This window comes from Candoia aspera, chromosome 6 (assembly GCF_035149785.1).
Source record: "Candoia aspera isolate rCanAsp1 chromosome 6, rCanAsp1.hap2, whole genome shotgun sequence".
NCBI classification, from domain to species: Eukaryota; Metazoa; Chordata; class Lepidosauria; order Squamata; family Boidae; genus Candoia; species Candoia aspera.
Window position 1 is genome coordinate 4,559,722 of NC_086158.1, and position 26,767 is coordinate 4,586,488.

Below are 26,767 nucleotides of genomic sequence, written 5' to 3' on the forward strand. Positions count from 1 at the left end.
GTGAGCAGTCGAGCTGATGCCAAGATGGACAATCGGACGCTGCAACTTGCTCTGCTCTGGGCCTTCGCCTTGCCAGGTAAGATGCCCCAAACCCACCTGGTACTTGGGATGGGGGCATAGATACAGCCCTAATGGGAAACTATCCAAGCCTTTGCAAAAAAAAAAAAAACCAGCTTCAGAAAACCCCTGCATTTGGCGTTTCTGAATTGCAGAGAAACTTGTCTTTAGGAAGGCATAATTCTGAAACCTGGAAATTGACTACTTATCAGGGGAGAAGTCAGGAAAAGGCCTTTCCTTTTTCTCAGGTATTTTTTACGTCTGAGGGTGTTAATTTGGGATCTGAGATTAGAGAAGAGTTTGATTTGAGATGCACGTTGTTTTTCTTTATTTTGTTGTGTGGAAAAATGCAGGGCTGAGTCCCCCCAGTTCTTTTGTGTTTGCTTATAGAGAAAGCTATCGTATCTCATCCAGGGTGGTGGGTGGATCATGGTGGGTGGGGCCCACTTGATCTCCCCACCTCCTTCCATAATTTCTCCTTTGATCACTGTCCCCCAAGCACAAAGACAATTCTTTTGTGTACCTGTGTCTCTCTGTGTGTGTCTGTTCAAATGATACCAGAATTTCAGAATCTCCCAAATATTCAATATCTCTTGCTGAGCCTTCCTCTTGTAATAACAGTCTTCCTGGGTTTGTAAAGAAAGAAGCTGAGATTTCAGCCAAAACTTTAATAATAGTTTTCTGGAGGTCAGTTAAGGAAAATTCTTGCATAAAAAAACTCACTGGCAGCTGTAAATCCAAGGACCTCAGTCACGGAGAGGTTTCAGCAGAAGATAAAATGAAAGGCCCCAAATATTTCTAGCTCTGTTTCCTTAGACTGGGAATTACCATAAAGCACGTCTCTGGCATTCAAAAAGTAGAATTCTATTGTAAATGATGTTTTCAACGAGAAAAGAGAGATAGATTTTCAGAGTAATGTAGGTCTCTAATGGTATACTCAACTCAATCCAGTTGTGTTCACACACAACACCCAGAGATCACCAAAAAAATCTATTGGTTGCATTGTGCAATATGCTCAGCTTCACAGATGTTAATCTTGGCTAGTTTTTTTCTTAGGATTTAGGCTATTATCTGAACCCAGCCCATGTGTTCAGGGTATGCATAAGTATATGGCGTGAATCCAGAAAAATGAGTTAATTCACAACCAGGTTAAGCATGTTGTGTGAATGCCACCAATATGCATTTGGTGGGGAAGGCAGGAAGTGAGTAGGAAGGAGTGTAATACCTTCAAGGTCAAAATCATCCTGCAAAACAACCCCTACAAAACAGACAAACAAACAGGAAGTACAGCTAATCCTTGTTTAGCAATTGCCTCATTTAGCGACTGTTTGCAGTTACAACGGTGGTAAAAAGTAACTTTATGACCAGTCCTCCCATTTACGACCTTTGCAGATCTGTAAAGCAAAGGAAAGCTGAAGTAAGACTGTAAGCAGAGTTGTGGTTTCATTTAGCGACCGCTTCACTTAATGACCAAGTTGCCAGTCCCAATTGTGGTCACTAAATGAGGACTGCCTGTATTATGGAAATCCACCCCTGTGGAGAATTGCCACTCGGTTTGGAGGCCAAAGGAGTTAAATGTGGCTTGAAAATTAAACAATCATAGGAGCTGCTCAGTGCCATTTTGCTTTAGGCATGATAAATTTGATAAAGCATAGAAAGCAATTTGTTTGCAAGCAAACCGCAGTTCATTCGCTTAAACTGGGAATGGCTGTAGAGCCATGGAAGGGCACATTCTTGGCATTCAGGAAGTGTCAGGTTGAAAAGGATCAAGTTAGAAGTAAGTGAGGAAGGAGCTCAACATGCAGATCCATTGGGCAGAAAGTCCCTTCAGACCTTCCGTGTGTGTGTGTGTGTGTGTAAAATATCTGTATCAGTGCACAAATGTAGCACGATGGCTAACAACTGAGTGATGACCCACAAATCCTCCAGGTCAGACCCCATTCTCACCCGAACGTGAATCTTTCCCTTTTAAAAAGTGAAGTCTTTCTCGTGGACACGACTGGGTAATTTTCTTGACAACAGAATGGAAGGGATTTGCTATTGCTTTTTTTCCATTTCAACATCTGGCCTGCAGTCCTGGGATGTTCTGGTGGTCTCCCATCCACATCACAGCCCAGCCCAACCCATCTCTGCTTTATGAAATCAGCCAAGACCCATCTCTCTGCATTGAAAAAAAAAAATTAGCCTGTCAGGGGATGGCATGCTAGTTTTCTATGTGAAGAGAGACTTCTGTTTTTCTTTGGAAGAGCATTGAGGCAGATGTGCCTGCATGGGCCCTTTGAAGTGGATAAACCTGAGCATCGCAGGAAAAGGGGATACCTAACACACCTCTGACAAGCCACCCCTTCCAAGGATCCCCCAATAAAAGACATTAATGTTAGGCTGCTACCAGCCAGGCTAAACCTTTGGACACCCTTGAGCCTGTCCATCTGGGGAGTTTTTAATCCTTCTGCTAAGGACTTCTCCTTTTCAGCCTGCCTTAGGGAAAATATAGAAAGCAAAGGGCTTCAAATCTCCCGGCTGAAAAATCCAGAGACAGTTTACAGATCTTGTGCCAATCTGAAGCACAAGAAGGCAATTGGGTAACCAACACAACTGTGGGATCTATAACAGTGTTTCTCAACCTCGGCGACGTTGAGCTGTGTGGAGTTGAAGTCCACACAGCTCAAAGTTGCCAAGGTTCAGAAACACTGATTTATAACCATCTGAAAGATCCAGCCTGGCTTAGATGCTCTGGCATCTTCCAGACAGCATCTCTCCAGCCCAGCCTGCTCAGCTACCTTCTCTCTGCATCCTTGCAGGTGCCCTGAGTGTGAACATGGAGGAGCAGCTGATAAAGCTTCTTTTCAAGGACCGACAGTATGACAATAAACTGCGACCAGTGGTGTCCAGGAATGAGAGCGTCGTCATCTACCTGGCTCTGACCCTTTCCAACCTTGTCTCCCTGGTGAGGTCACCTGCAGGCCTCCCTCCTTAGTTAGCAACAGTGGCTGTCCCTCAAGAGGGGGTAAAAAGGTCTAAAAAAGTCAAGATGGTCGCTGCAACCATGTGATACCTTGCAAGTAAAAAAAGGGTTCAATTACACAGTTGTGGTCGCCATCTTGACTTTTTTGACCTGCTCCCTGCAGGCACCCCTGTTAGCCACTGTTAATGGGGCGGAGTTGTGCAAAGAGGGAGTGCATGGATCTCATGCCCCGCCTGCCACATCCAGGGGATGCTTGCCGATCCTATTTCGCTTCAAGTTTCTGCAAGCCACTTTTCCAGTTGGCCAGCATGATTCAAACTGAGATTTTCTTTCTGATTTGTTTTTACTAATTAATTAACACTTTCCTTTGGGGGCCCCTTCCCCCTCCTCCAGCTGTGCTTGCCTGCTGCCAGAGTAGTATTTGCCTGGCATGCTTAACCCAGTAACCCCGTTGAGCCATTTTCTGGATTTACCCAATATATGGTATCATAAACTAAGCTGGTAGAGGAGGACAGAATTCCGTCCTCAATCCAACCAAGCATTCAGCATTAACATTAGCCACATTTAGCAAGGTTTAGCTTATTTTAGTAGCTGCTGAGCCAGAAAGTAGCAAGTTACATTTTTAACTGTGCAAACTCAACACAGGCAGTTCCTCTCTGATTTAGTGGCTGTGTTCCAACAGTGCTGACAACTGGGTCAATTACATGTTCTGGGAAGGTAGTCAGCCATGGGCCTATCAGAATTCTCTTACAAGGAGGCTTGGCCCCATCATCTAGTATTCAAAGATATACTGCCCTGAACATGGAGGTTCCATTAGCCTTTGACTATTACCTTCTTCCTGAATGTTTCAATCTCTGTTTTAAATCACCCAAGTTAGTGGCCACAGTACAGGAATATTAGCTGACCTTTCAGATTTCTTAGCATCTGAGTTTGCAGCTGTGAGTTCCATAGACAAATTATGTTTTGCTTGAAAGAGACTTTGGGTGGGGGGTCTGTCTCAAATCTATTGCCATTCCAAAAGTCACACGGGCGGGGTTCATACAACCCCAAAGTCCTAGCAGATGGGTTTGTACAACATGCTATGAATGGTAAATGATAACCTTGGCTTGTTTTTTGTGTGTTGTGCGAACCCACCCCCTTAGTTATCCTGTGGCTTAGTTTATATTAGGAAATGGATCAACTTGGTAATGAGGTGAGTTGTGTTGTATGAACACAGCCCAGATGTAATATTTGCCCTGCTTGATCAATCCAGTGTCAGGGCTTTGCTCGACACTGTCCAGAAGGGCAGCCTGTCCGGAAGTTTTCAGGACTGTGACAAACAAGGATCATGTAAACGATAACATCCTCTGCTCCTTGGCTGCAGCCCAGCCTCTGGGATTCCAGCTGCCTCCGGAAGCATTTGCCAATTTCAGAGCAGATGCCAGCCGCTGAGCCCTTAATAACAGCATCCAATTTATAGCAGTCAATTTTTCATTCTCCCTTCCCCTATCCGGGCCTTTCCTCCCTGCTATTCCCACATTCCTTTCTTGACCAAGCAGTCATCCTGCAGCAATGTTCAGACAACCTACTTGACCTAGCTGCCAACACAAACTGTTTTCTGGGTTTGCGCAATGGCCTCATGGCTGGATTGGCAGAAGACACACAACTGGGTTAAAGAGCTAAGGGCTGTGTGCACACAACATAGTGACCTTGATTAGTTTGGTCTGCGGCTTACCATGTTGCACAGACTCAACTAAAGTGGTTAAGTTATACTTCTGTGTATTGTGTGAACCCAGAAAATGTGCTCATTCACAAGCCAGGCTAAGTATATTGTGTTAATGCAGCCAGCCAGATTGAGAAATCCTAAAAGAACAGGAATCTTGTGGTAGTGAGTTACAAAAGCCTATTGCCTGCTAAGAGAAATGGAGCAGTGGGGAGATCCACTGAACTGGAACTGATAAGAAAGTGCTTGGACTGACCCCTTCCATCAACACAGATAACATTTTATTTAAATATAAGTAAGTCAGGTCACATCATCACATTCATCACTTGGTGACTTCACAGTGAAGTCCATTTTTATTGACAATAATACAGAAATGTGTTGCCCTTGCCTTCTTCTGGGATTTTTTATCAGTTTCCCAATCTAGTTTACAGCCTCTGGATTTCCTGGTGGTCTCCCATCCAAGCACCAATAAGGCCTGCCATGCTTCCAAGCCCAGAGTTGGTGCATCTTTTTTTTTTTCCGTGTGTCCAGATAGGACCAGCCAAAGTCTTCCAGGTATCCATTAGAGATTCCCTATCCTTTTCATCTGGGGCCAGCCCTTAAAAAGGATGCCCTTCTGTCCCCAGAAGATGCTCCCATGGAACACAGTGCAGACTCACTGTCAACTTCAGAAGCTTCTCTTCTCTTTGAATGTTGGGTCTAACCCACAATGGAAGAATGGATGGTGATGTTGATGGAGTTGGCTAAGATGGCAAAACTGACAGCTTTGATTGGAGAAAAGACACTGACCAATTTCAGTGCTACCTGGAAACCCCTTTTGGACTTTTAGCATGAAACAGAAAAAAATGAAATCATGATATCTGGATTTGATGGCTGGAAATAATAACGGACGGTAGAATTAATGAAAGCTATGTTGTAAACTCAGAGTAAGATTTAATGTAAACGTATACTTAAAGAAAGTTGGGAGTCATTCTTTTTCTGTATTTTCTTTTGCCTCTTTTTCTGCACCTTTGACTTTAAACGTTTTCTCTTCTTTTCTGCCTTGTTCTTCCATTTTACTTTCTTCTGTGTTCGCTTTTATCTTTCTGTCCTGAAAATTTAATAAAGCTCAATTAAAAAAAAGTATGTTGGGTCTAACCATCTTTCCCTGCATGCTGTTACAGAAAGAAGCGGATGAAACCTTAACCACCAACGTCTGGCTCGAGCACGTGAGTCACACCATTTCTCCTGGTCTCTCGGCTGATTAGGAGAGACCAAGCCGCCCCTTTTCCAGCTCAGGAGCATGTGTGAACCCGATCATTCTGAACAGGATGTCTTCTGGTTTTGTTATCAGGGCTGGGTGGATCAGCGGCTGCAATGGAACATGACCGAGTATGGTGGGATCGAAGTGCTGCGTCTGCGGCCGGAGATGTTATGGCTACCTGACATTGTTCTGGAGAACAAGTGAGCATCTATCTGCCACTGGCGGCCAGAACTGCTAACGTCCACTGGGTTCTGCATTTAATAGTGAGCTTTATGGACATTAAAATGGCGATGCTGTAGAGCTGCACTCTGGGTGGTTTTATGGGGAAAGGTGTGATTTGCTATTGCCTTTTCCCAAGGTATTTCTCAAGGTATATTAGCCCAGAGCCCTGGGATTTTCTGCTAATCTCAAATCCTAATCCTAACCAGGCTCCCCTATGCTTAGCTGTCAGTGAAGTGAAGCTACAGTGGATTTAAAGGGAAGACATGAGCGGTGGGACGCAATCCTCGCCAGTTTACAAATAAGCATGTGAGCACAGAAAGAGGACAATTTTACTCGGCACTAAAATTATGCAAGGGGAAGAAATTGCATACTGGCTGGATTCACATTGCCCAGTTGTGAGAAATGCAGCTCACAGAATAAATTTGACAAGGTCTTGAGAAGCAGCAGAAGCAAACTTTATTAATATGTTCTTGCAAGGACAGGGGGCTAACAAAGTAGGCACACCCCATTAACACAAAGCCCACAGTTTTATTCCCTATCCCAACCAGTAGAGTCCTCCTCCTGTTCCCCATTGGATAGGTACTGAGGAGTGTACAGCCTATCAGAAAAGCCTAAAAATATCATGTGAAGTCCCGCCTCTGTTTATATCTCCCATTCCCCACTTTTTATCTCCCCCAGTCCCTTATTTACTTCTTCCCTTATAAGGCAGCTAGCTTCCTTGGAGCAAGTAGGTCAGGGTCGTTTGTGACCGCAAAGCTTGCTAGAACTGGCTCTGAGCATATTTTCAGCATTGGTTAAGCATCCTATTTCCTTTACACGTGTCAAGGTAGGGAAACAGTCTCCTGTTCACCCAACCACATCCCACATCCTCTGCACTACATGTCTTAGTTTTACAAAACTATTTACTGAAAAAGCAAGCTTAGTTTTACAATTTACTGGGAAAGCAAGCTGTCTTCCATTGCAAAAACAACATTCCATCATTCCTCACACAATTAACCTGGTTACTGAAGACCCATTTTCTGGCTTCACAGAATACACAGAACCATAAACTAAATAACTAACAATGCAAGTTAGGTTTGCACATGTTAATGCATGAAACTCCAAATGTATTAAGTGTAGCAGCAACCTATGCAAACAGATGGGGTCAATAAAAATTCTGCTACTTTTTGAAAGCACAATTCTCTCCCCGTGAAGACAGGTGCTCCTGGGAGGGATGAGGAAAGAAAGAAAGAAAGGAAAGAGGGAAAGAGGGAAAGAAAGAAAAGGAGTATTGGAAAATGTCTGTTTAATGTGGATGTAGTGAGCTATTCAGGCCTGTCCCACCTTGCACATCCATCCATCCTTTTATCTGCTGACTACAAATGACTTTGCAATGCAGGTCTCCACTAAGTTTGCACAAAACCCTGAATCAGGTCAGATTCACAAAGTCCTAGTAGATAAATGTGCACTGTTTGCTAAGCCTCCTTGGGCTCAGCTGAAAAAATCTGGGTGACTGTTGGATGCACCGAAAAGTTTGGGTTTTCTTGATCTCTTGCCACCATCTTGCAGGGTTTAAAAAAAAAATTTTTTTTTGAAGTCTCATAGCTTTAAAGCTTGGTTAGCGTAAGTCAGTGTTTCTCAACCTCGGCAACTTTAAGATGCGTGGACTTCAACTCCCAGAATTCCCTAGCCAGCACATGCTGGCTGGGGAATTCTGGGAGTTGAAGTCCACGCATCTTAAAGTTGCCGAGGTTGAGAAACACTGATGTAAGTGTTGGTTTGTTTTTCTGGCTTAGTAGATGAACCCAGCCATTGTTCAATACATGGGCATCCACTTGTGTGTGTGTGACATCACCTGCCATACGACGCTGCCATGCAAATGATGCAATTTTGCATCAGTTGCATCATGACTTCTGACAGCTGATACCTTATTTGCATCACTTGCACAACAATATTGTGGGGTGCAGGAGATTATTTTAGTTTTTATATTGTGCAACCCCCCACCCCATGATTGGGTTCCGTAACCAGGTTAAGCCCATTGTATGAAGGCAACCTTAAAGTTGAAGGCTTTTAGGAAGCAAACTGACCTTATGCAAATAAGCTTTGGTCAAAATGGGAATGCATTCCAAATACTGCAGAGCAGGTGCTTAACAAGGGCAACCTCTTGAGTTAGGTCAGCTCAGCATCTCCGTCAATCGCTAAGAAATACGTTCAGTCTTAGGTGACAGGCTTGGCATGTTCCCAGCTGTTGCTGCTCCCAAGGGCCTCTGGCATCCTCTTTTCATTGGTGACTAGCCAGCTATTCCTGGAAATTTCCTGAGCAAGATGCTCAGCACCTGATTGTAGCATTGCAATATGAGAATCATGATGATGATGGTTGTTTGGTACTGATCATCCGAGGAATGCAACAGCAGACAAGCACAAACGCAAACAACTAACTAGAACATCTGTTTGCAATCAGGTTCCAGGGTGTGAAAGGGAATCCAGTCATTTAGGAAACCAGACCATAAGGAGATCCACAGCTAAGAAGGATCCTGATCAAGTTACTTTTTCAGCACAAAGTTCTTGCTGAAGACCTCAGGACGGATGAAAGTCAAAATGTGCCCTGTTGCTTCTCCTGACCTTCATTTAAACCATAGTTTTCAAAGAAGTGGGACCATGGCCCTAACTTCACTTTATCTCCAATGCAAATATGGGCTGTAAACAGAACCCCAGAACAAAACTGTAAGATAAATCTAGAACTACCACTAATCCCAAAAATGTGGCCTCATTTTTATTGCGACATTCATTTAAGTGAGAGTTTCTTACTGAAACCAAATCTTAACTCCAATTTCCATGGAAATCTATTCTGTAATTCTAACCCAGAAGAAAGTCACAAATATAACAGAAATCTAACACTACCACTAACCAGGAAAATTCTCCCCAATATTTATTGTGAAACCACAGCCCTCAATGGAACAGAACCCAAAATCCACTATATCTTCAATACAAATGTAAACTCTAAACCTAACCCAGAAGAACATTTCGGGCATAACTTCAGCCTAAGACTAACTGTAAGAATGTTCCTTAATATTTATTGTGACTTTAATTTAAATAACAGTCTTCCACAAATAACCCGAACTTCTCCCTATCTCCAATTGACAGCTCTTCCTAATCCGTTGGCCTTCTGATGGTGCTGGACCTCTGCTCCGGTCACCCCTGGCAACAGGCTAGGGATTACGGGACTAAAGTGTTGGGTTGGGATTATGGGACTAGAGTCCAATGCTGCCCCAAGAGACTAGTTTGGAAAACCTAGACGTGGATGAAATAGAGGAAGCTGCCAAGATCCGGCTGGGAAGAACAACAATGTCTCTTTCTTTCCTTTTTTTTAGCAACGATGGAAACTTTGAGATTACATACAGTGCCAATATACTGGTGTACAGTTCCGGCTATGTATACTGGCTGCCACCCTCCATCTTCCGCAGTGCCTGCCCCATCAATGTCAATTACTTCCCCTTTGACTGGCAGAATTGTACTCTGAAGTTCAGGTGAGTTTAAGTCCCTCTCTTGAGTCCATGACCTGAGTTTCTTTGAGGTTAGCTCAGAGTTTCTCAACCTTGGTAACTTTAAGATATGTGGACTTCAACTCCCAGAAGTCCTTAGCCAGCCATACTGGCTGGGGAATTCTGGGAGTTGAAACCTACTCATCTCCAAATTGCAACGGTTGAGAAAAATTTCTTGAAGGATTATATTTCCTGGGTTATGAACCCACCCTGGCTGGAGAGTGATAAATTTGGTCTAAATCAGTGGTTTGGTCTAAATCAGTTTTTTTTCAAATGTGGCAACTTAAAGTCCGCATGCCTTAAAGTTGCCAAGGTTGAAAAACATTGATTTAACCCAACATTATGGGTTCCAGAGGAAAGAAGTGGTTGTGTGTTTTCAAGCATGCAAGGGGCAAATAACGAAATGGGCATCATGACACAAACACTGAGATCTGTGTATTTGCACCAGACCCTGGGATGCAAGTACAGTAGATTTTTGTGGCATTTACGGAGTTACAGTGCCTCATAGTTGTGGTTGTTGGGGCATTGTCATGGTTTGCTCCAGATGCTGCTGAGCATGCTTCAAGTCCCTTCACAAAACTCTTTCATATGGCAGGTTCTTGGCCTCTGCCCAAAATTTAAAGCCATTCTAATTCTCCCTGAGTTTCTGGAGCAAGATTTATGAAGAAGGAAGATAGGGGGTTAAAAGAGTTCCAGCAATTGAACTATCTCCCACCTACAACCAATATATCCCAAACATATATTAGGGCAAAATGTTCCTCAGCTGTGAACCAGCAAACTGATGGGTCCCTCAAGTGATAACAAAAGAGCTTGCAAGCGGCTGTTTATACAGGCAGTCCTCATTTAGCGACCACAGTTGGGACCAGCAACTTGGTCGGTAAGTAAAGCAGTTGCCAAGTGAAACCACAATTTTACAATCTGACCTCAGCTTTCCTTTGCTTTACAGACCTGTAAAGGTCAAAAATGCAAGGACTGGTGGCAAAGTTACTTTTTCATCACTGTCATAACTGCAGATGGTCACTAAACGAAGCAGTTGCTAAATGAGGACTACCTGTAAAACTGTCTCCTGAATCCTCACCAGTCTGGGTACCAACCATTGGTTGGACAATTGCAATGCGCTCTACATGGGGCTGCCCTTGAAGACCACCCAGAAGTTACAAGTGGTCCAGAATGCAGTGGTACGCGCAGGCTGCGAGCCCCTTGGTTCGCCCATGTTATACCTCTGTTGCGTGAACTGCACTGGTCCCCAGTTTCTTTCGAGGTGCAATTCAAGGTGCTGGCGATCAACTTTAAGGCCCTACATGGCACAGTCCAGGTTATTTGTGGGACCGCCTCTCCCTGAGGGTATCTGCCTGTCCCACTGGGCTAGACAAGGTGGGCATCCTCCGGGTCCCATCCTGTAAATGTTCCATCTACTGGGACCGGGCATCCCTGAAAATAAAGTTGGCAGCCACGACTGTGTGATTGAAGCCCCACCCCTTTTTAGATGCACCGTGACACCTGTAAAAAGGGATGGGGCTTCCGCTGTATAGTCAGGGCTGCCATCTTGACCTTTTTGACAGCCCTCCCCCACAATACCCCTGGCCCAGTGGCTGGCATCTTGCGGATCTGTCTGCCAGCTTTTCCTGTAAAGAAATTAAAAATAGAAAGGTAGGGCGCTCTCCTTGTGACCCTGTTTGAAGACTATAGTTGCGGGAAACCTCGGTTCGGTCTGCTGAGGCTTCGCATGTTGTGTAAGCTCAGCTGGTCTGGTGTAATGATTGCCCTAGCCCCAAATACTCAGACTCACAAGAGGATGCTAAATGAATTCTGATTTATTAGAGTACTAAAAGCAAATACAGAGAAAGCTGAGAATGAGCAAAAGCGCGCCAAATACAAACTTAAACCCTTGCTTCAAACGTATCCCGCCTCCCTCGTAACAGCCCCGCCCGGCACAGGTGCTAGCAATCGTCAGAGTTGCTAGCCTGGGAAAGTAACCTTGAGCGCAGTAGATAACACAAACACATTCCAAAGCAAAGCCAAAATATAATCGTTCCCATCCTCCCTGAACAAATGAAACACGCATCCAATTAATGACATGCGAAACGTTACGATGCATCAAATACATTGAAACGGCGCCCATGACATACCGCCCTCCTAAAATACCCCTAGGGACCTGGTTTCGAGGGATAAGCGGAGTGGAAACGGGCCACTAGAACCGGGGAAGCTACATCTGATGCAGCGACCCACTCAGGATGAGGGAAATGCTTCCAACGAACTAAGTATTGCAAAGTATTGCGAAGGCGTCTAGAGTCCAAAATTTCTTTAACTTCAAAGTGTTGCTGACCATCAATCATGATGGGGGTGGGAGGTGGAGGTTGCCGATGCCAGCGATCGGAAGGAATAGTCGGTTTGAGTAAGCTGCAATGAAAAACAGGGTGTAAGCGTTTCAGGTTATGAGGCAAATCAAGTTTAAAAGTTACAGGGTTGATCTGAGCGATAATTGGGAAAGGACCCACAAACTTAGGCGCAAGTTTCTTTGAAGGTTGTGATGACTTGATAAACTTGGTAGAAAGGTACACTGAGTCCCCAACTTGGAATGCAGGTTGGGGGGCCCGCTTCCGATCAGCATACAATTTATAATCCTCTTGAGCATCAGCCAATGCATTTTGAATCATTGGCCAAGAGTCAGCCAGTTGTGTTGACCAATCATCTGTAGTAACCGCACCTGCAGGAGGTTGTGGGAGATCAGTGATAGGAACAAAGTCTTTACCCAGAGCCACCCGAAACGGGGTCTGTCCAGTGCTTTGATGCACTGCATTGTTGTAAGCCACTTCAGCAAATGGTAGAAGGTCTACCCAATTGTCCTGCTGATAATTCACAAAAGCGCGCAGGTACTGCTCTAGAGTGGAGTTAACCGCCTCAGTGGCCCCGTCCGTTTGAGGATGCCAAGCCGTGGAGAGGGCTTGCTTCGTGCCTAACAGCTTGAGAAACGCCCGCCAAAACTGCGAGGTAAATTGTGTACCTCTGTCCGAAATCAAGCGGGAGGGACATCCGTGTAACCTGTACACGTGTACAAGGAATAGGCGGGCTAATTGACGCGCGGACGGAATGGACACGCAGGGGATAAAGTGGGCTTGTTTGGAGAAATAATCTTTGACCACCCAAATGACCGTTTTGCGTTGGCTGGGTGGTAGCTCTACAATAAAATCCATGGAGATTTCGTCCCAAGGGGAAGAGGGGGCTGCTACCGGCTGCAACAGCCCCTGGGGCTTGCCCACCTTGCGCTTGGACATTGCACAAACAGTGCAGGAAGCAATGTAGTCTTTGACATCTTTACGTAATGTGGGCCACCAGAATTGCCTCCGAACGAGGTGCAAGGTTTTTACAAACCCGAAGTGACCTGCGAGTTTGTCATCGTGTGAACGTGTTAACACGTCTTTTCGGAGGCTTTCAGGAACGTAGAGGCGGTCGGACTTCCAAGCGAAGCCTCTGTCAAAAGTAACATTGTCTTTATTCGCAAGCAACCAAGTATCCGTTTTTAATTCTTTTAAAAACTTTTGTTGCAATTGGGAGGGAATTGACAAAGAGCCTGGCTGAGCAGCGCTTGTGCTGGGCGGTTGCTGCGCGCGCGTTTGGCTTCGCGTCACAGCTTGCATGCCCAATTGGGGCGCCGACCATAGGGTGCTTACCACATCTGGCGCCGCCCCAGAGTCTTGAGGTTGCCTTGACAATGCATCAGCTAAGAAGTTCTTTTTTCCTGGAATAAATTTGAACTGGAAATTGAATCGATTGAAAAATTGAGCCCAACGAACCTGTTTAGGGCTCAGTTTTCGAGGGGTACTAAGTGCCTCCAGGTTTTTATGATCAGTCCATACCTCAAAGGGGTGATTAGCCCCTTCCAACAGATGCCGCCAAGCTTCTAATGCAGCTTTCACTGCAAATGCCTCCTTTTCCCAAACATGCCAACGCCTCTCAGTTTCGGAGAACTTACGGGATAGATAAGCACAGGGCTTGAGGCATCCTGCCTCGTCTTTTTGCATCAACAATGCGCCAATAGAATAATCGGAGGCATCAGCCTGTACAACAAAAGGCTTTGAGGGATCAGGGTGTTGTAAAATGGGCTCTTTGACGAAAGCTGCTTTCAGCCGCTCAAACGCCGTTTGACAAGCAGGCGTCCACCTCAACAAGGCTCCGGGATTCTTGACTCGCCTAGTATCTCCCACCCCTTTTGTTCGAAGCAGGTCCGTTAGGGGCAAGGCAATCTCAGCGAACCCCCTTATGAATAATCTGTAGTAGTTGCTGAACCCCAAGAAACTTTGAAGTTGCCTGCGGGTACGGGGACTCTCCCAGTCCATGATAGCCTGCACCTTGGCAGGGTCCATTTCTATACCTTTATCAGTTTAGGGTGCAATGTATGTCGCCACCTGGAAAAGAGCTTAAATCTGTGCCCAGGTGGGATGTGGTGTGAACGCCCCTCCGACATCCGCCTGTGCTTTTTTCTCCCTTCGTTCTTCTTTCTCTCTTTCATTCCTGCTTGCCGCAACAACAGCCGGGGAGCGAGGGGGACGAAGTGTGCTCAGCAGCTCTCTGCATTTTCTGCACATTCAGTCCTAACCGCCTCTGATGGAAGCAGAGAACGGGAGGATTTCCTCAAACGCAGCCAAACAGGGCGAATAAGTGACTGTTGCTCTGCACTTCCCTCAGGGGAGAAAGCAGAACCACAAAAAAGGCTGTTTATGTGGCCACTGAGTTAACCCGTTTTCCATTTGAACCCAAAACCACCCCAATGGCTGACATCTCACAATGAACTAACATCACAACATCTGGAAGAAAAGGGCTAGGTAATCAACTGCAACCCAGGATTGAATGCAATGGCTAGATCTTTCTGATCTGATAAAGCAGTGTTTGTCAACCTTGGCCGCTTTAAGATGTGTGGACTTCAACTCCCAGAATTCCCCAGCCTGGCTGGGGAATTCTGGGAGTTGAAGTCCACACATCTTAAAGCGGCCAAGGTTGACAAACACTGATAAGGCTTACCTGTTTCTTATGCCCTGTGCTGTAGCATGGGGGTTTAAAAGTTTTTGACTTTTTCACATTTCATCGGGATGTGGCTTTACATAACTGATGTGGTTGCCCTTTTTTATGAAGCTGCTGAACAGTCCACAGGGTTGGGCATTTGCAGTACGTGCTCTTAGCAATCTTACTTTTCTAGCATGGATGCTACAAGGATTTCTCTGTCTTCACCAGCTCCCTGAGGTACAATGCCAACGAGATTGACTTGCAGATCATGTCCAAAAAAGACAACAAAACCCTGCAGTGGTATTCTGCGGAATGGATCCTCATCGACCCAGCAGCATTCACAAGTAACTAGCGTTTGCAAGCTACGGTGTAGTGAACCTGGCTTTCATATCACACAAGCCACTGTTTGCTTGAGTATGGTTTGCTGAAGCAGCCACAATAGGCTGGATCCTGACAAGCCACAACACAGAGTTTTCAAGTCATCGGAACAGGGTTCAAACAGCATCCACAGCTGAATTCCCACAAGCCACATAGTGGGTTGGTAGGACATAAGATGAACATGTTTTGGAGTCAAAGCATGTTTGGTTTATTATGGTGTATTTTTTATTAGTTATTCAAGCACTCCCTTGCCTTTCTGTCCAGTTGAACCTTCAAGGCATCCATGGGAAGGGAGCAAAATGTCAAGATGTCAGCTGTGACTGTGCAATCTAAGTCCCACTCCTTTTTGACAGGCGTCAAAAAGTGGTGAGGTTTCGATCACATGGTCTCGGCTGTCACCTTGATCAGTTATTTTATATATAAAAATAAAATAAATGTATATACACACACACACACACACACACACACATATAAAGGAATTTTTAAAAGAATAAAAACAATACACATTTTGAAAGAGGAAAGTAAAGAAAGTCATCAGGCTAGAAACCAGGAGACTGTGAGTTCTAGTCCCAACTTAGGCACAAAGCCAGCTGGGTGACTTTGGGCCAGCCACTCTCTCTCAGCCCTAGGAAGGAGGCAATGGCAACCCACTTCTGAAAAACCTGGCCAAGAGAACTGCAGGGACTTGTCCTGGCAGTCTCCGAGAATCAGACATGATTGAATGGGGAAAAAATGTATTAAAGAAATTTTTAAAAGAATAGAAGCAATACAAATTTTGAAAGAGAAAAGTAAGGAAAGCAAGGAAAAGTAATAAATAAGCAGGAAGGCAAAAAAGAAATAGAGAAGAGAAAATGAAAAGAAGAAAGAAGAAGAGAAGAGAAATTATAATGAAGCGGCTTCCAGTCTTAGCAGTTACAAGTACATTTATATTTCACCCTCTCTCTCTAAGGTTACAACGTAATTTCCTTCTTCCATAATTTACCCTTTCTAATAATCAAACTTGATTGTCTGAATCCCCTTGCAGCCAACCCAACTGGCCGTAACATCAAAACTGCATTGTGAAATTGTAAAAAAAATGTCTAAAACGTTCTACATTTCAGAAAAACAGAGAGGTCAATTGCCTATATAAAGGGGCCCAAACCTCACCAGTGCCTCTATAAGGGGAGCCCAGCGAGTGCCACGGCGGCATGGCTGAGTTTGGGGCAGCTAAGGGTAGCTCTCTCCGCCCTGTGTTGGGCCACAGCTCCTCTAACTCACAGACTGCCTGGGGATTATGGGAATTGTGGGGAAAGGCCAGTGGGATAGTCACTGTAAACTGCTTAATTGCATGGCTTGTGCGGTCTCTCTCTCATTCTCTCTCCGCAACCCCCAGGCAATGGTGAATGGGAGATCATTCACAAACCGGCTCGTAAAAACATCAACCCGCTTGTCTCGAGAGAGAGCAACAAGCACCAGGACATCACCTTTTACCTCATCATTAAGCGCAAGCCTCTTTTTTATGTCATCAACATTGTCATTCCCTGCATCCTGATTGCCTTCATGACCATCCTTGTGTTCTACCTACCAGCTGATAGTAAGCAGCCCTTTTGAGCATCCCAGACTTTCTGCTGGTGTTCAGTTATGCCTGTTTATTCATACACTTTTATAAAAATATCCATCTCCCTGAGGCAGATGTACCATTCTCCTGGATTTGGCCTTTCCTGATCACTTTTAAACAATTCCTTTCACTTACACTATTTATTTATTTTTGCTTCCAAACTGATTGTGTGGATTTGACTTCCCCTCATTTGTTGAATCACTTCTTCAGTGAGCAATAGAGCCGTCATCACTGCCAAGCCCTTGAATTTAGTTCCCATGTTTTCCTCTCCTCTTCCAGTCTGTGTTTTTTAAAAAAAAGAAAATGGAAGATGCAGTTGCCACAACTTGTCCACTGTGGGCTTTTCGAGGCTTTTGTGCCTTTAACTAAAGGCTTCCTAGCTGTAGCTTTAGCCCCTTCTTGCTACAGCAGGACCCCCGAGGAATATACCCCCAATTGCCCACTAATTAATCAGCTCCACTTTCTCAGTGTGTGTGGGTAAGGCCTGGTTTACTATTTCTCCCTTTTCCTTTCATTTTTTAAACTGCATTTTAAAATCCTTGGCACAATAATGAAAGGGAATCAGTAAAAGCCCACTGCTTCCTTCCTTTGTGGGGGAACTGAAAGGGCATTTCTTTAACAGCGGCATTTTCCACCCAGCCTGTGCCCTTGCCTGGTGGTGATCATTCCAAAGCCAGAAACCTTTTCATGATGCCACCTCCCCACCACTCCCCATTCATAATGCAGCAGAGAACATTAAGGGGGGGGGGGGGCAGGGAATAAGATTTAAGGTTAGGAGGAAATATGTTGAGCAGCTGATGGGTATGTAGAGGAGGTGGGTGGAGGGTGATTTCCAAGAGGCAATAGATCTAGGGATTGAGAGAGGTGGCAAGAATTGGTGGAGATGTTCTGAGGTGCAGTTCTCATCATGCTTTTCAGGTGGGGAGAAAGTGACCTTGGCTATTTCCATCCTCTTGGCTCAGTCAGTATTTCTACTGCTGATTTCTCAGCGCCTACCTGCCACCTCCTTCGCCATCCCGCTCATTGGCAAGTAAGTCTCCCAGATCTTAGATCAAGTTCCCTAAACTGGGAAACCTTCAGATGTTTTTGACGGCAGCTGCCATCATTCCTTAGCCAGAGGTCATCAAAGCCACTCTGGCTGGAGAGTGATAAGGTTTGGTTTAACATGGTGTTTTCCAACCTTGGCAACTTGGAGATGTGTGGACTTCAACTCCCAGAATTCCCCAGCCTGCCATGCTGAAGTTGAAGTTGCCAAGGTTGAGAAACACTATTAGGTTAACAGGAACCAAGCTTTGCGTGATGCGAGAATGCATGGTAGGATGTGACCTGGCCAAGTGTGTGGTGTGAAGCTTCCCATTTGTACAACTGTCAATATCCCTGCTCTCGGGAGGCAACACGTGTGGTTGACAGCGAAACAAGAAAGAACAGAACCAAGGTGGAGTTTAGCATCTTGCACAAATGCCTCTGCTAATCTTTACACAAACCAACGAAGTGTGTTGGATGAAGATAGATCAGTGTTTCTCAACCTTGGCAACTTCAAGCTGTGTGGACTTCAAGTCCCAGAATTCCCCAGCCAGCACGTCCCCAGTCCACACAGCTTGAAGTTGCCGAGGTTGAGAAACACTGAGATAGATCAAGGAGCAGAGGATAACCCAAAAGGGAACACTCCGATTCCTCAGGAAATTTCCAGGAAAATGCTCCTGGAAATCTCTGTGGGTCATGAGTGTCTGCAGAGTATGGTCAAAAAAGTCAAGATGGCAGCCACAATGGTGCCATCAAAGCGCCACTCGTTTTTTATGTATGTCAGTCATGCACATCCACGTGCTTTTTATGTGCAGCACATATAAAAACAGGTGGCATTTCGATTGCACTGCCATGCCCACCGTCTTGACTTTTTTGACCATACTCTGTATAGTCCTGCAAGGCAAGTATGTCAGAAGGAATCTGCTAAAGCTTACCAACTGTTTCCTCTTTTGGATGCCACTTAAGGATATGCGCTTTGCTGTGTGGAGACCGCACGCTTAACCAGGTCACACCCAGAAGCAAACAATGCATTTGCAGGAGTTCCTTATTTTTTTTGAAGGCTGTAGGATTAGTTTGCAATTCAGTGTGTTGTGAGAACCCAGAACATGAGTTAATTCAGTAACCGGGTTAAGGGTGTTGTGTAAATACAGCCACAGTGGGAAGAGGGCTCTTTGGTCTAAGTCTGTTTCCAAAGCCCCTTGAATTCTGGAGGTCTGAATTTTACTGAGAGTTTCCTTTGCAAAACTCAGTGCTTGCTGCTTCCATAGTTAACCTGCAAGCAAAATCTTGTTTTCTCCTGATCCTCTTCTCTCGCCCCTGTGTTTTGCTGCGGTAGCCTTTCTTTACGTTTCAGACTGCGGTCACAGGTCTGAAAAAGAGTTCTAGACATTTGGAAAGTTGGCATAGGTGACCTAGTGATGATAGCGCCCCGTATGGATTTTTCTCTCTCCTCTGTGAGAATTTCAACAGCAATCATTGATTGTTTAGACTGATATCCCACCGTTCATTCAGGGGTTCAAAGTGGCGTATGCAGTGCTCCACATTCCTACTTTTCCCCTCCACAACAACCCTGTGAGGTAGGTTGGCCTGAAGAGAGCAACTTGGGGCGAAGTCTGTGCCCAAGACTGGATTAGAATCTGGCTCTCCCTGGTGCCAATTCAACATCTTCATCACTGCCCCATACAGACTGTAGCCTCCAATGACATCACGCATGTCATGACATCATTAGCATGATGATGTCATAACTCATGTGCTGAGCTTCCCCTGTCCCAGCAGGCACTTCAGAACTCTCTGACGGCCCTGCAGAGGGGAAGAAGGAACAGGAGGTAATAATTTGAAAATAATACCCTTGACCTGAAATACTAACCTTGACCCTATAAATTGTCCTGTATATGGCTGATAGGTACCTGCTTTTCGTCATGCTTCTCGTGACTGCTGTCGTGGTGGCATGCACTGTGGAGCTTAATATCCATTTTCGGACACCCAGCACCCATGTCTTGTCTGAATGGACGAAAGAGGTAAGCCGGAAGGAACGATTCAACAGAGAAGCAATCAGGGGTATCCACAGGGTAGGGTCAAAAAAATCAAGATGGTGGTCCTCCGTCTTGTACCCTGTGGGGATGAAACAGTTTTGTTAAACTGGATATTTCCGATGTAGTCAAACAGATAGAGGGTCCTGAGGCTGTCATACCCAATGGGTGCCAATGACTTAATTAATGTGCATTTCATTAAAAGAATGAAAAAAGAATGAGTCCCTCTTTTGGGGGAGGTGGGCGGTAGCAAAATTTGAATAATAAATAAATAAATAGCAAAAACCAAGCAAAAGCAGTTTTTACAAACAGTGAACCCATCAAATGCTGAAGATTTAGAAATGCGACTAGTAGAGGGCTTTTCTGCATGAACTGAAGGGGAATTTAATTCCTTGCTTACCTCCAAGGTGTGCAGGAATTTGTAATGCTGACACTGCCCCTTTAAGCACACAGCCACTAATCAAGAACCTGTCCTAGCAGTGGGAACATCAGAATCTGCTTTAAACCAGATCTGCTTAATTGGTGGTGACCCTAAAGGTGCTATGCATTCACACAACATGCTAAACCTCCTTCTTTGTGGCTCTTTCTTTTTTTAGCACATTATGCAAATGTAGATTTTGGACCATAAATAAACTTTGATGGCTTGTATCGTGTGATCCCGGAAAACAGGTTCATTCAGAATCAGGTCAAGTGGGTTGTGCGAACGCAGGCATTGCTCCTCCAGTCCAGCAGGGTCTATTTGCCAAGAACCCAGGCAGAAAAGGGTCCAAAGTTCGGTGTCTGGCCTCCCCAGACACTGACAGCATTAGTAGGGATGGTGGTCTGGGAGACAGTATGGAGGTGGACAGCAGCTGCTTCAAAACCGCTTTTTAAATTCCTCTGGCTTAGGATCGTCGCCTTCCTGAGAGAATTCAGCTGCCTCTCCCCCATCTGCAAGTTGGCATTCATTACAAGGCTGGCGCATCATGTTCCCTAAGGCACAGCACATGAAAGACGGGCAGATGAATGACTTTCAAATAAAGGCACTTCTCTTGATCGGCAAGCTGTCATCTTGCCATGAAAGGACAGCAGCTGTTTCCTCTGGACCTGAAAAAAACTGGGGGTTAGCAACTTAGCCCTTCAGACCAGCATCGGTGTGCTCCAAGGTCTGAATGCTTGGCCACGTTAATTGCAGAGCATCCCGAATTAGCTCAGGGGCACAGAAGCTCAGAGGCAACCACCTCTCATCTGGGCTAGCTGTGCTCTTCCGTCTCATTGTCATGGGACATTCAGGGATGGCTTAGCTTCTGACCCACTGCAGCCGAGTGGGTCAGAAGGGACCCATATCTAACAAAACAAATGGGACCCATGGTTCAGAAGGGCCCCCCTGTTACACAGCACAAGGCAAGTGCAGGACAACCACACAACTGTGTTTTCCCAGCCAGGCCAGGCCAAAGTCCATATCTGCGGTATCCAGAGAGAGGGGTCAAAAAATTAAGGTTGGCCGTCATGACCATGCAACCCCACCCCCTTGTTAATGTGCATTGGGACATCTTTAAAAAAGAGGCAGGGCTTTGACTGTGTCGTCGACAGCCATCTTGACTTTTTTTTACCTCCAGTGGATGCTTCTGCTTGGAAGGTTTCTGGCCTGTTCCATCAAGATCCTCCAATCCTGTGCGACTCTTGAGTTTTCATAGTTGGGTTGTCTTGGAAGTGATCAATACAATACAATACAATTACAGTCATAGACCAGCTTATCCGGAAGCAGAAATTTAGTGGCCACCTGGAGTTGGCAGGCGTATTATGAAAAACCAGCATTTTGTGGCTTTTTCTCCAGTTATATAGAATGTTGTTGGAGAGGAGGGGGCAAATGTGAGGCCAAACAGCCAGGAGTTTTCCCAGATAAACCACACCTTGCTCTTGTAGGCCAATATTCCCATGAAATAAAAAGAGGAAAAGATGCTTTGTCTCCAGCTGAACTCAGAGGCTCTATTCGCACAACCTGTTTGATGCAGGGACTGAATTCACCCTTTTTCTGGGTTCTCATAATTTACAAAACCCAGTTTATCACAAGGGGCTCAGCTTCATGACACGCAAGGAAACAAACAGGGATTAAAATGTAGCTGGCTGGAAAATCTGTGTTTGCCCAGTTTTGGATAGTTAGGGGATATTTGGGGGTTCATGAAAGCATAGTATTGAATAACTTATAATTCTTACATTTGGCTATTTATTTCCAACACTTGCCATTGTTTCTGGCATTGCTTTGGTTTTAAAAGTGACCATTCCAGCACACAAAACTAGGTGGCTGCATCTAGTCCACTTTGGTTGGTTTATTTTGGCACTTGGATGGGAGACCATCAGGAGATCCTTAGGCTGCTGGCCAGACGGAAGTTGGAAAAAAAAACCCGGAAGAAGGAAACCACTTCTCCCCTCTCCTTCTTCCTCTATCCACAGCTGTTCCTTGACACCCTTCCTCACCTCCTGCACATGTCCAAGCCAGCTGAGAGCGAGACCGAGCCGCGGGATGGCCTGCTGACCCGGCGTAGTAGCTCAGTCGGTTACATTGTCAAGGCTGAGGAATATTTCACCATTAAGTCCCGCAGCGAGCTCATGTTTGAGAAGCAGTCGGAGAGGCATGGCTTGACTAGCCGGATCACCCCTGCACGTAAGCCCGAAAGGGGAAGGGGAGTGGCAGGGGAGGAGAAGTCAGTGGTCATGGTTAAGTTTCCATGTCTGGGGGCAGCGTGGCCACCACTGGAAAGTCCTCTAATCCAGCATCATCTGATGACTTTGCATGCCCTGGTTCATACCACACATGAAGACAATGGCTAGGAACCCTTCATGTGCAGAACCCCAACTGCTTTACCCTGTTTTAGCTATTCTCGTGTATTGTGCAAAACCTGCCACTGGCTGCATTCACACTACAAGCATAACTGGGGAGTCTTTGGTGCTCTCTGAGCCTTGTTGTTTTCTTGCAGATGTTTCATTGCCAGACTAGATGACATCTTCAGTACGAAGAGGGAGTGGGCCTTGCTCTCAGTTTATATACCGTGGCTTGCCCGGCTTGTGTTGGTGGGGGGGTTCTTCTCTCCTTGGGAGTTCTTTGATTGTTGTTTGCTGCTTGGTTGATTGCCTGAGTTGATAGTTCCTTGATTAGGGTGTACTGTGCTGTTTGATGGTTCATCTGGTGTTAATCCTAGTGTTGCTTTTTGCATATCTGGGTGTTGATTGCTGGCAAGGGAGTGTCCTGGTCTTTGGGCTTTTCTATTGTCTCTTTTGAATGGGATGTAAATGTTGTTTCCCTCTATGTGTCTGTTGATGGCTGCTTTGTCTGAGTGCCAGGCTTCCAGGAATTATCTGGCTCTGAGCAGCAAACAACAGCCCAATCAAGGAACTTCCAAGGAGAGAACAACCCCCCCACCAACATAAGCAGAGTGTCATGTGCTGCCTACCGCTGAATGAAACACAGACACTGATTCAGGGAAGAGCAGGTTCAGGTTTATTTCAGCGTAGTGCTAGACGAGAAAAAAGCTGAGAGTGAAGGGAGCGCGCCGGTGCGGGGTTTAAATAGCCCGCGCCGGTCAGCACCCCCCCCACCTTGGGTTGTGTCATCCCCCCAAGTCCTGTATGCTTCCTTGCCGGTAGGTGAGGGGTCGCGGGGCCCCTGCTGGTGCCCCGGGCTTCTCTCGTAACCGTCTTCTTCCTCCGGCCTGTGATTGCTTTCAGCTGGGCGATATCCTTTGCGTTCCTGCTGACAGCTCCAGGCGTGCCTCGTGATCCGCCCTGTCTTTGTCGCTCTTTCTTCCCCCTTTGTGTTCTAATGGCTGGTTCATCCGGCCGGGGTCGTTCCCTTCTCCTCGGGGTCTGTGTCTGTTGTTGTGCATGCTTTGCTTATCTTTAAATCCCTTCCTCTAGCTTCCTAGGTATTGTCATGTGTGCCGTTGTGCTGATGCATTCAGCTCAACGGTGCTCATGACACAGAGCAAGCCACGGTATATAAACTGAGAGCAAGGCCCACTCCCTCTTTGCACTGAAGATGCTGCCTAGCCTGGCAATGAAACGTCTGCAAGAAAACAACAAGGCTTAGAGAGCACCAAGGACTCCATAGTTCGACCCTGAGCTACAAATATTCGCTTTGAAGCTTAACGGGGCCAGGAAGAGCCATAGCAGATAAACTGGCTAGTTTAACTTCTTAGCAAGCCTCCTGTCTTCCATCAACTTATGGTTTAAGTAGGGTGCGATCCAATGGGGAATTCCTTGGGCTGGCAGAGAACTCATTGTGTAGGAGTTGATTCTCACTCTGAGAAAGGTTCAAGAGATTTAACTAAAACAGCCAGCAGCAGGCGTCCCTCTTCTCAACAAAGAAACCTGACAGTTCACCAGATCATGGGAATGCTGTTAGAAAGAAAATCAGAAAGTCTCCCCCATAATATACAGTACATGGGGATGGATCGCTTCTAAATGGAAAGGACTTCAGGTGGCTGGAATGCTTGTAGCCCCATCCCTTTCATCTCAATAAATCTTGTTAAAGAAAACTCTGTGAGAATCGTGCTTGGAAAGAATCACTTTCAGTTTGAGGCAGAATCCGACGGTGGCTCAGTGGCGCTGCCATCTCCCCATCTCCTCCCTGAAGCTGAGATTCTTATGTCTAGATTCTCTTAGAATTGATGGTCTTCTGTAGAAGCCCATGCTTTGCCTGCAAGATCTTACCTGCTTTGCACAAATCATTAGCACTCTCCAGATCTCTTGGCTCCCTGACTTACAGCTTCCTTCTTTTCTGCCCACTAGGGCCAAACCCCCATGCGGCGGGCGATTTGCAGGAACAGCTGTACAACGAGATCAAGCCAGCGATTGCTGGAGCCAACTTCATTGTGAAGCACATGCGGGAGAAGAACAGCTATAATGAGGTAGGCGCGCAATGCCATCTCAAGTTCACCCGCTTATCCTGACTTCCTCAGATCTATCATGAGCAGGGTGATGCTCTGCTATCTTGGTGCAGAAGGACAGAGTCCATTCTGGCTCTGGTTGAGAACAGGTTTTCCCGACTGGGTTCTTGCAGTAGTGAAGCTGGTGGGGTATTCAGGAAGCTGGTGCCTTAGGACCTCTGCAGAACATCCAGTTGGGGACGGTCTTCTTTGGTTACTCCCTTTTGAAACTGAGAATCCCAGTGTCGTCATTGGCCCTGTACTGGTGTGCTCTGCCTTGTCCTTTCCAGCTTGATTTGTAGCCATTTTTTTTTACTTTTCAACATTTTAAAACTTTTGAACTTCCTTTTCTCTTTACTTTTTCTCTTTTCTCTTTACTTTCTCACTTTTTTTTTTACTTTTTAACTTTAGTTCTGTAAAGTTAAAGAGAGTTTTGTAACGTTAAAGAGAGCCAGTTTGGTCTAGTGGTTAAGGTGCTGGGCTAGAAACCAGGAGGCTGTGAGTTCTAGTCCTGCTTTAGACATGAAAGCCGGCTGGGTGACCTTGGGCCAGTCCCTCTCTCTCAGCCCAACCCACCTCACAGGGTTGTTGTTGTGGGGAAAAGAGGAGGAGGAAGGAGCATTAAATATGTTTGCTGCCTTGAGTTATTTATAAAAAAATAATAAAGGCAGGATAAAAATTAATCAAATAATTAAATAAATAATCAAATAATCAAATAAATAAATAAATAAAAATTCTGGAGCGACTAATAGGCATCTTCCTTCTTGCTCTTAAAAAAATTAATTGCTCCCTGTTCTCTCTCCTGTGACTGCAACATTCCTGAACTGTCAGTTCCTGTTCAGTTGTGGGTAGAATCCTAATAGCAATTTCTACTTTCCAAGACTGTGGCCTTCCTAGTTTTTTGGGGGTGAAAATAACAAAACATTTGAGCAACTTCAAGACAGATTAACAGTTATATTTATTGATTGTTCAAGGTGTCCCTGTATCTGGAAGAAATTATTATTGATAATGCTAATAATAATGTTAATGCTAATAATGCTAATAATGCTAATAATGCTAATACTGCTAATAATAATAATAATAATAATAATACTACTTTATGAGCCATTTTAAATTTCCAAGTTGAGCCTGTTCTGCTTCACATCTCTTGTTGCTACAATTCTGGCTGGCTATGTGTAAAGACTGCATTCATATAATATCTTGAGTCAGATCAAGACCCAGGAGCTGCATTCATACGACATACTAATCTTGGTTCCTTTTAACCAGCTTGTTTGGGGGGATTAATGTGTGGTGCAGACCTAGATCATTTGGTTACTTTATGTTGTTTCAAGGCCTTGCATGAATCCAGAAAATAAACTGATTTAGTAACCAGCTTATGCATAATCTCTGAGATGAATATATCCCAGTATTTCTCAACCTTAACGACTTCAAGATGTGTGGACTTCAACTCCCAGAATTCCCCAGCCAGCCATGCAAGGCAGGTGGGGGCTATAACTTCTCTTTAATATTTTTACTTTCTGCAGCAGATGGTGGTCAGCACTTGGCCAGGGATGGGGAAAGCTAGTGAGAGGTGTGCTATGCTCACACAACTCACTTAACCTGGTTGCTGAATTAAGCCATTTTCAAGCTGGGCATGCTGTACCAGTGCATCCACTAGGCTTTTCCTGCTGTGGAGTTGGGTGAGCGATGCTTCGGGGTTGATCTGTGGTGTATGAAAGCCCTTGGCTCCTTTCCAATCCTGTTATTTTGATGTACCTCCCCTTGCAGGAGAAAGATAGCTGGAACCGTGTTGCTCGGACAGTGGACCGCCTCTGCCTCTTCTTGGTCACACCCATTCTGAGCCTTGGGACATTATGGATCTTCTTGGTGGGGATCTACAATCACCCTCCCCCCTTGCCCTTTGAGGGGGACCCTTATGACTACAATGAGAATAATAAGCACTATCTCTAAAGCCAAGGGGTTCCGGTATGGAGCACCAGCACCGCTGAGCAGGAACATCGGTCACAGCTGCCTATTTTGCTGGATTGGGACAGGAGATGATATTGACATTGTCATGGCTCCCCCACTCCAGATATCTGGAGAGTTGTGTTCTCTTAAGTTATTTCTGAATTTTGCTGTTGTTCT

The 26,767-nt window shown here is 45.4% G+C and overlaps 1 protein-coding gene across 1 annotated transcript; it reads left to right on the forward strand.

Moving 5' to 3' along the window:
• On the forward strand, nt 1-26,767 carry CHRND (cholinergic receptor nicotinic delta subunit). The gene is made up of 12 exons (XM_063307859.1): nt 1-76; nt 2,859-3,004; nt 5,888-5,932; nt 6,058-6,167; nt 9,540-9,695; nt 14,940-15,055; nt 16,462-16,662; nt 17,605-17,716; nt 19,613-19,727; nt 22,173-22,383; nt 24,507-24,625; nt 26,411-26,767. Exons 1-12 carry the CDS (start codon nt 25-27, stop codon nt 26,591-26,593), a joined length of 1,566 nt encoding a protein of 521 aa, XP_063163929.1. The 5' UTR covers nt 1-24; the 3' UTR covers nt 26,594-26,767.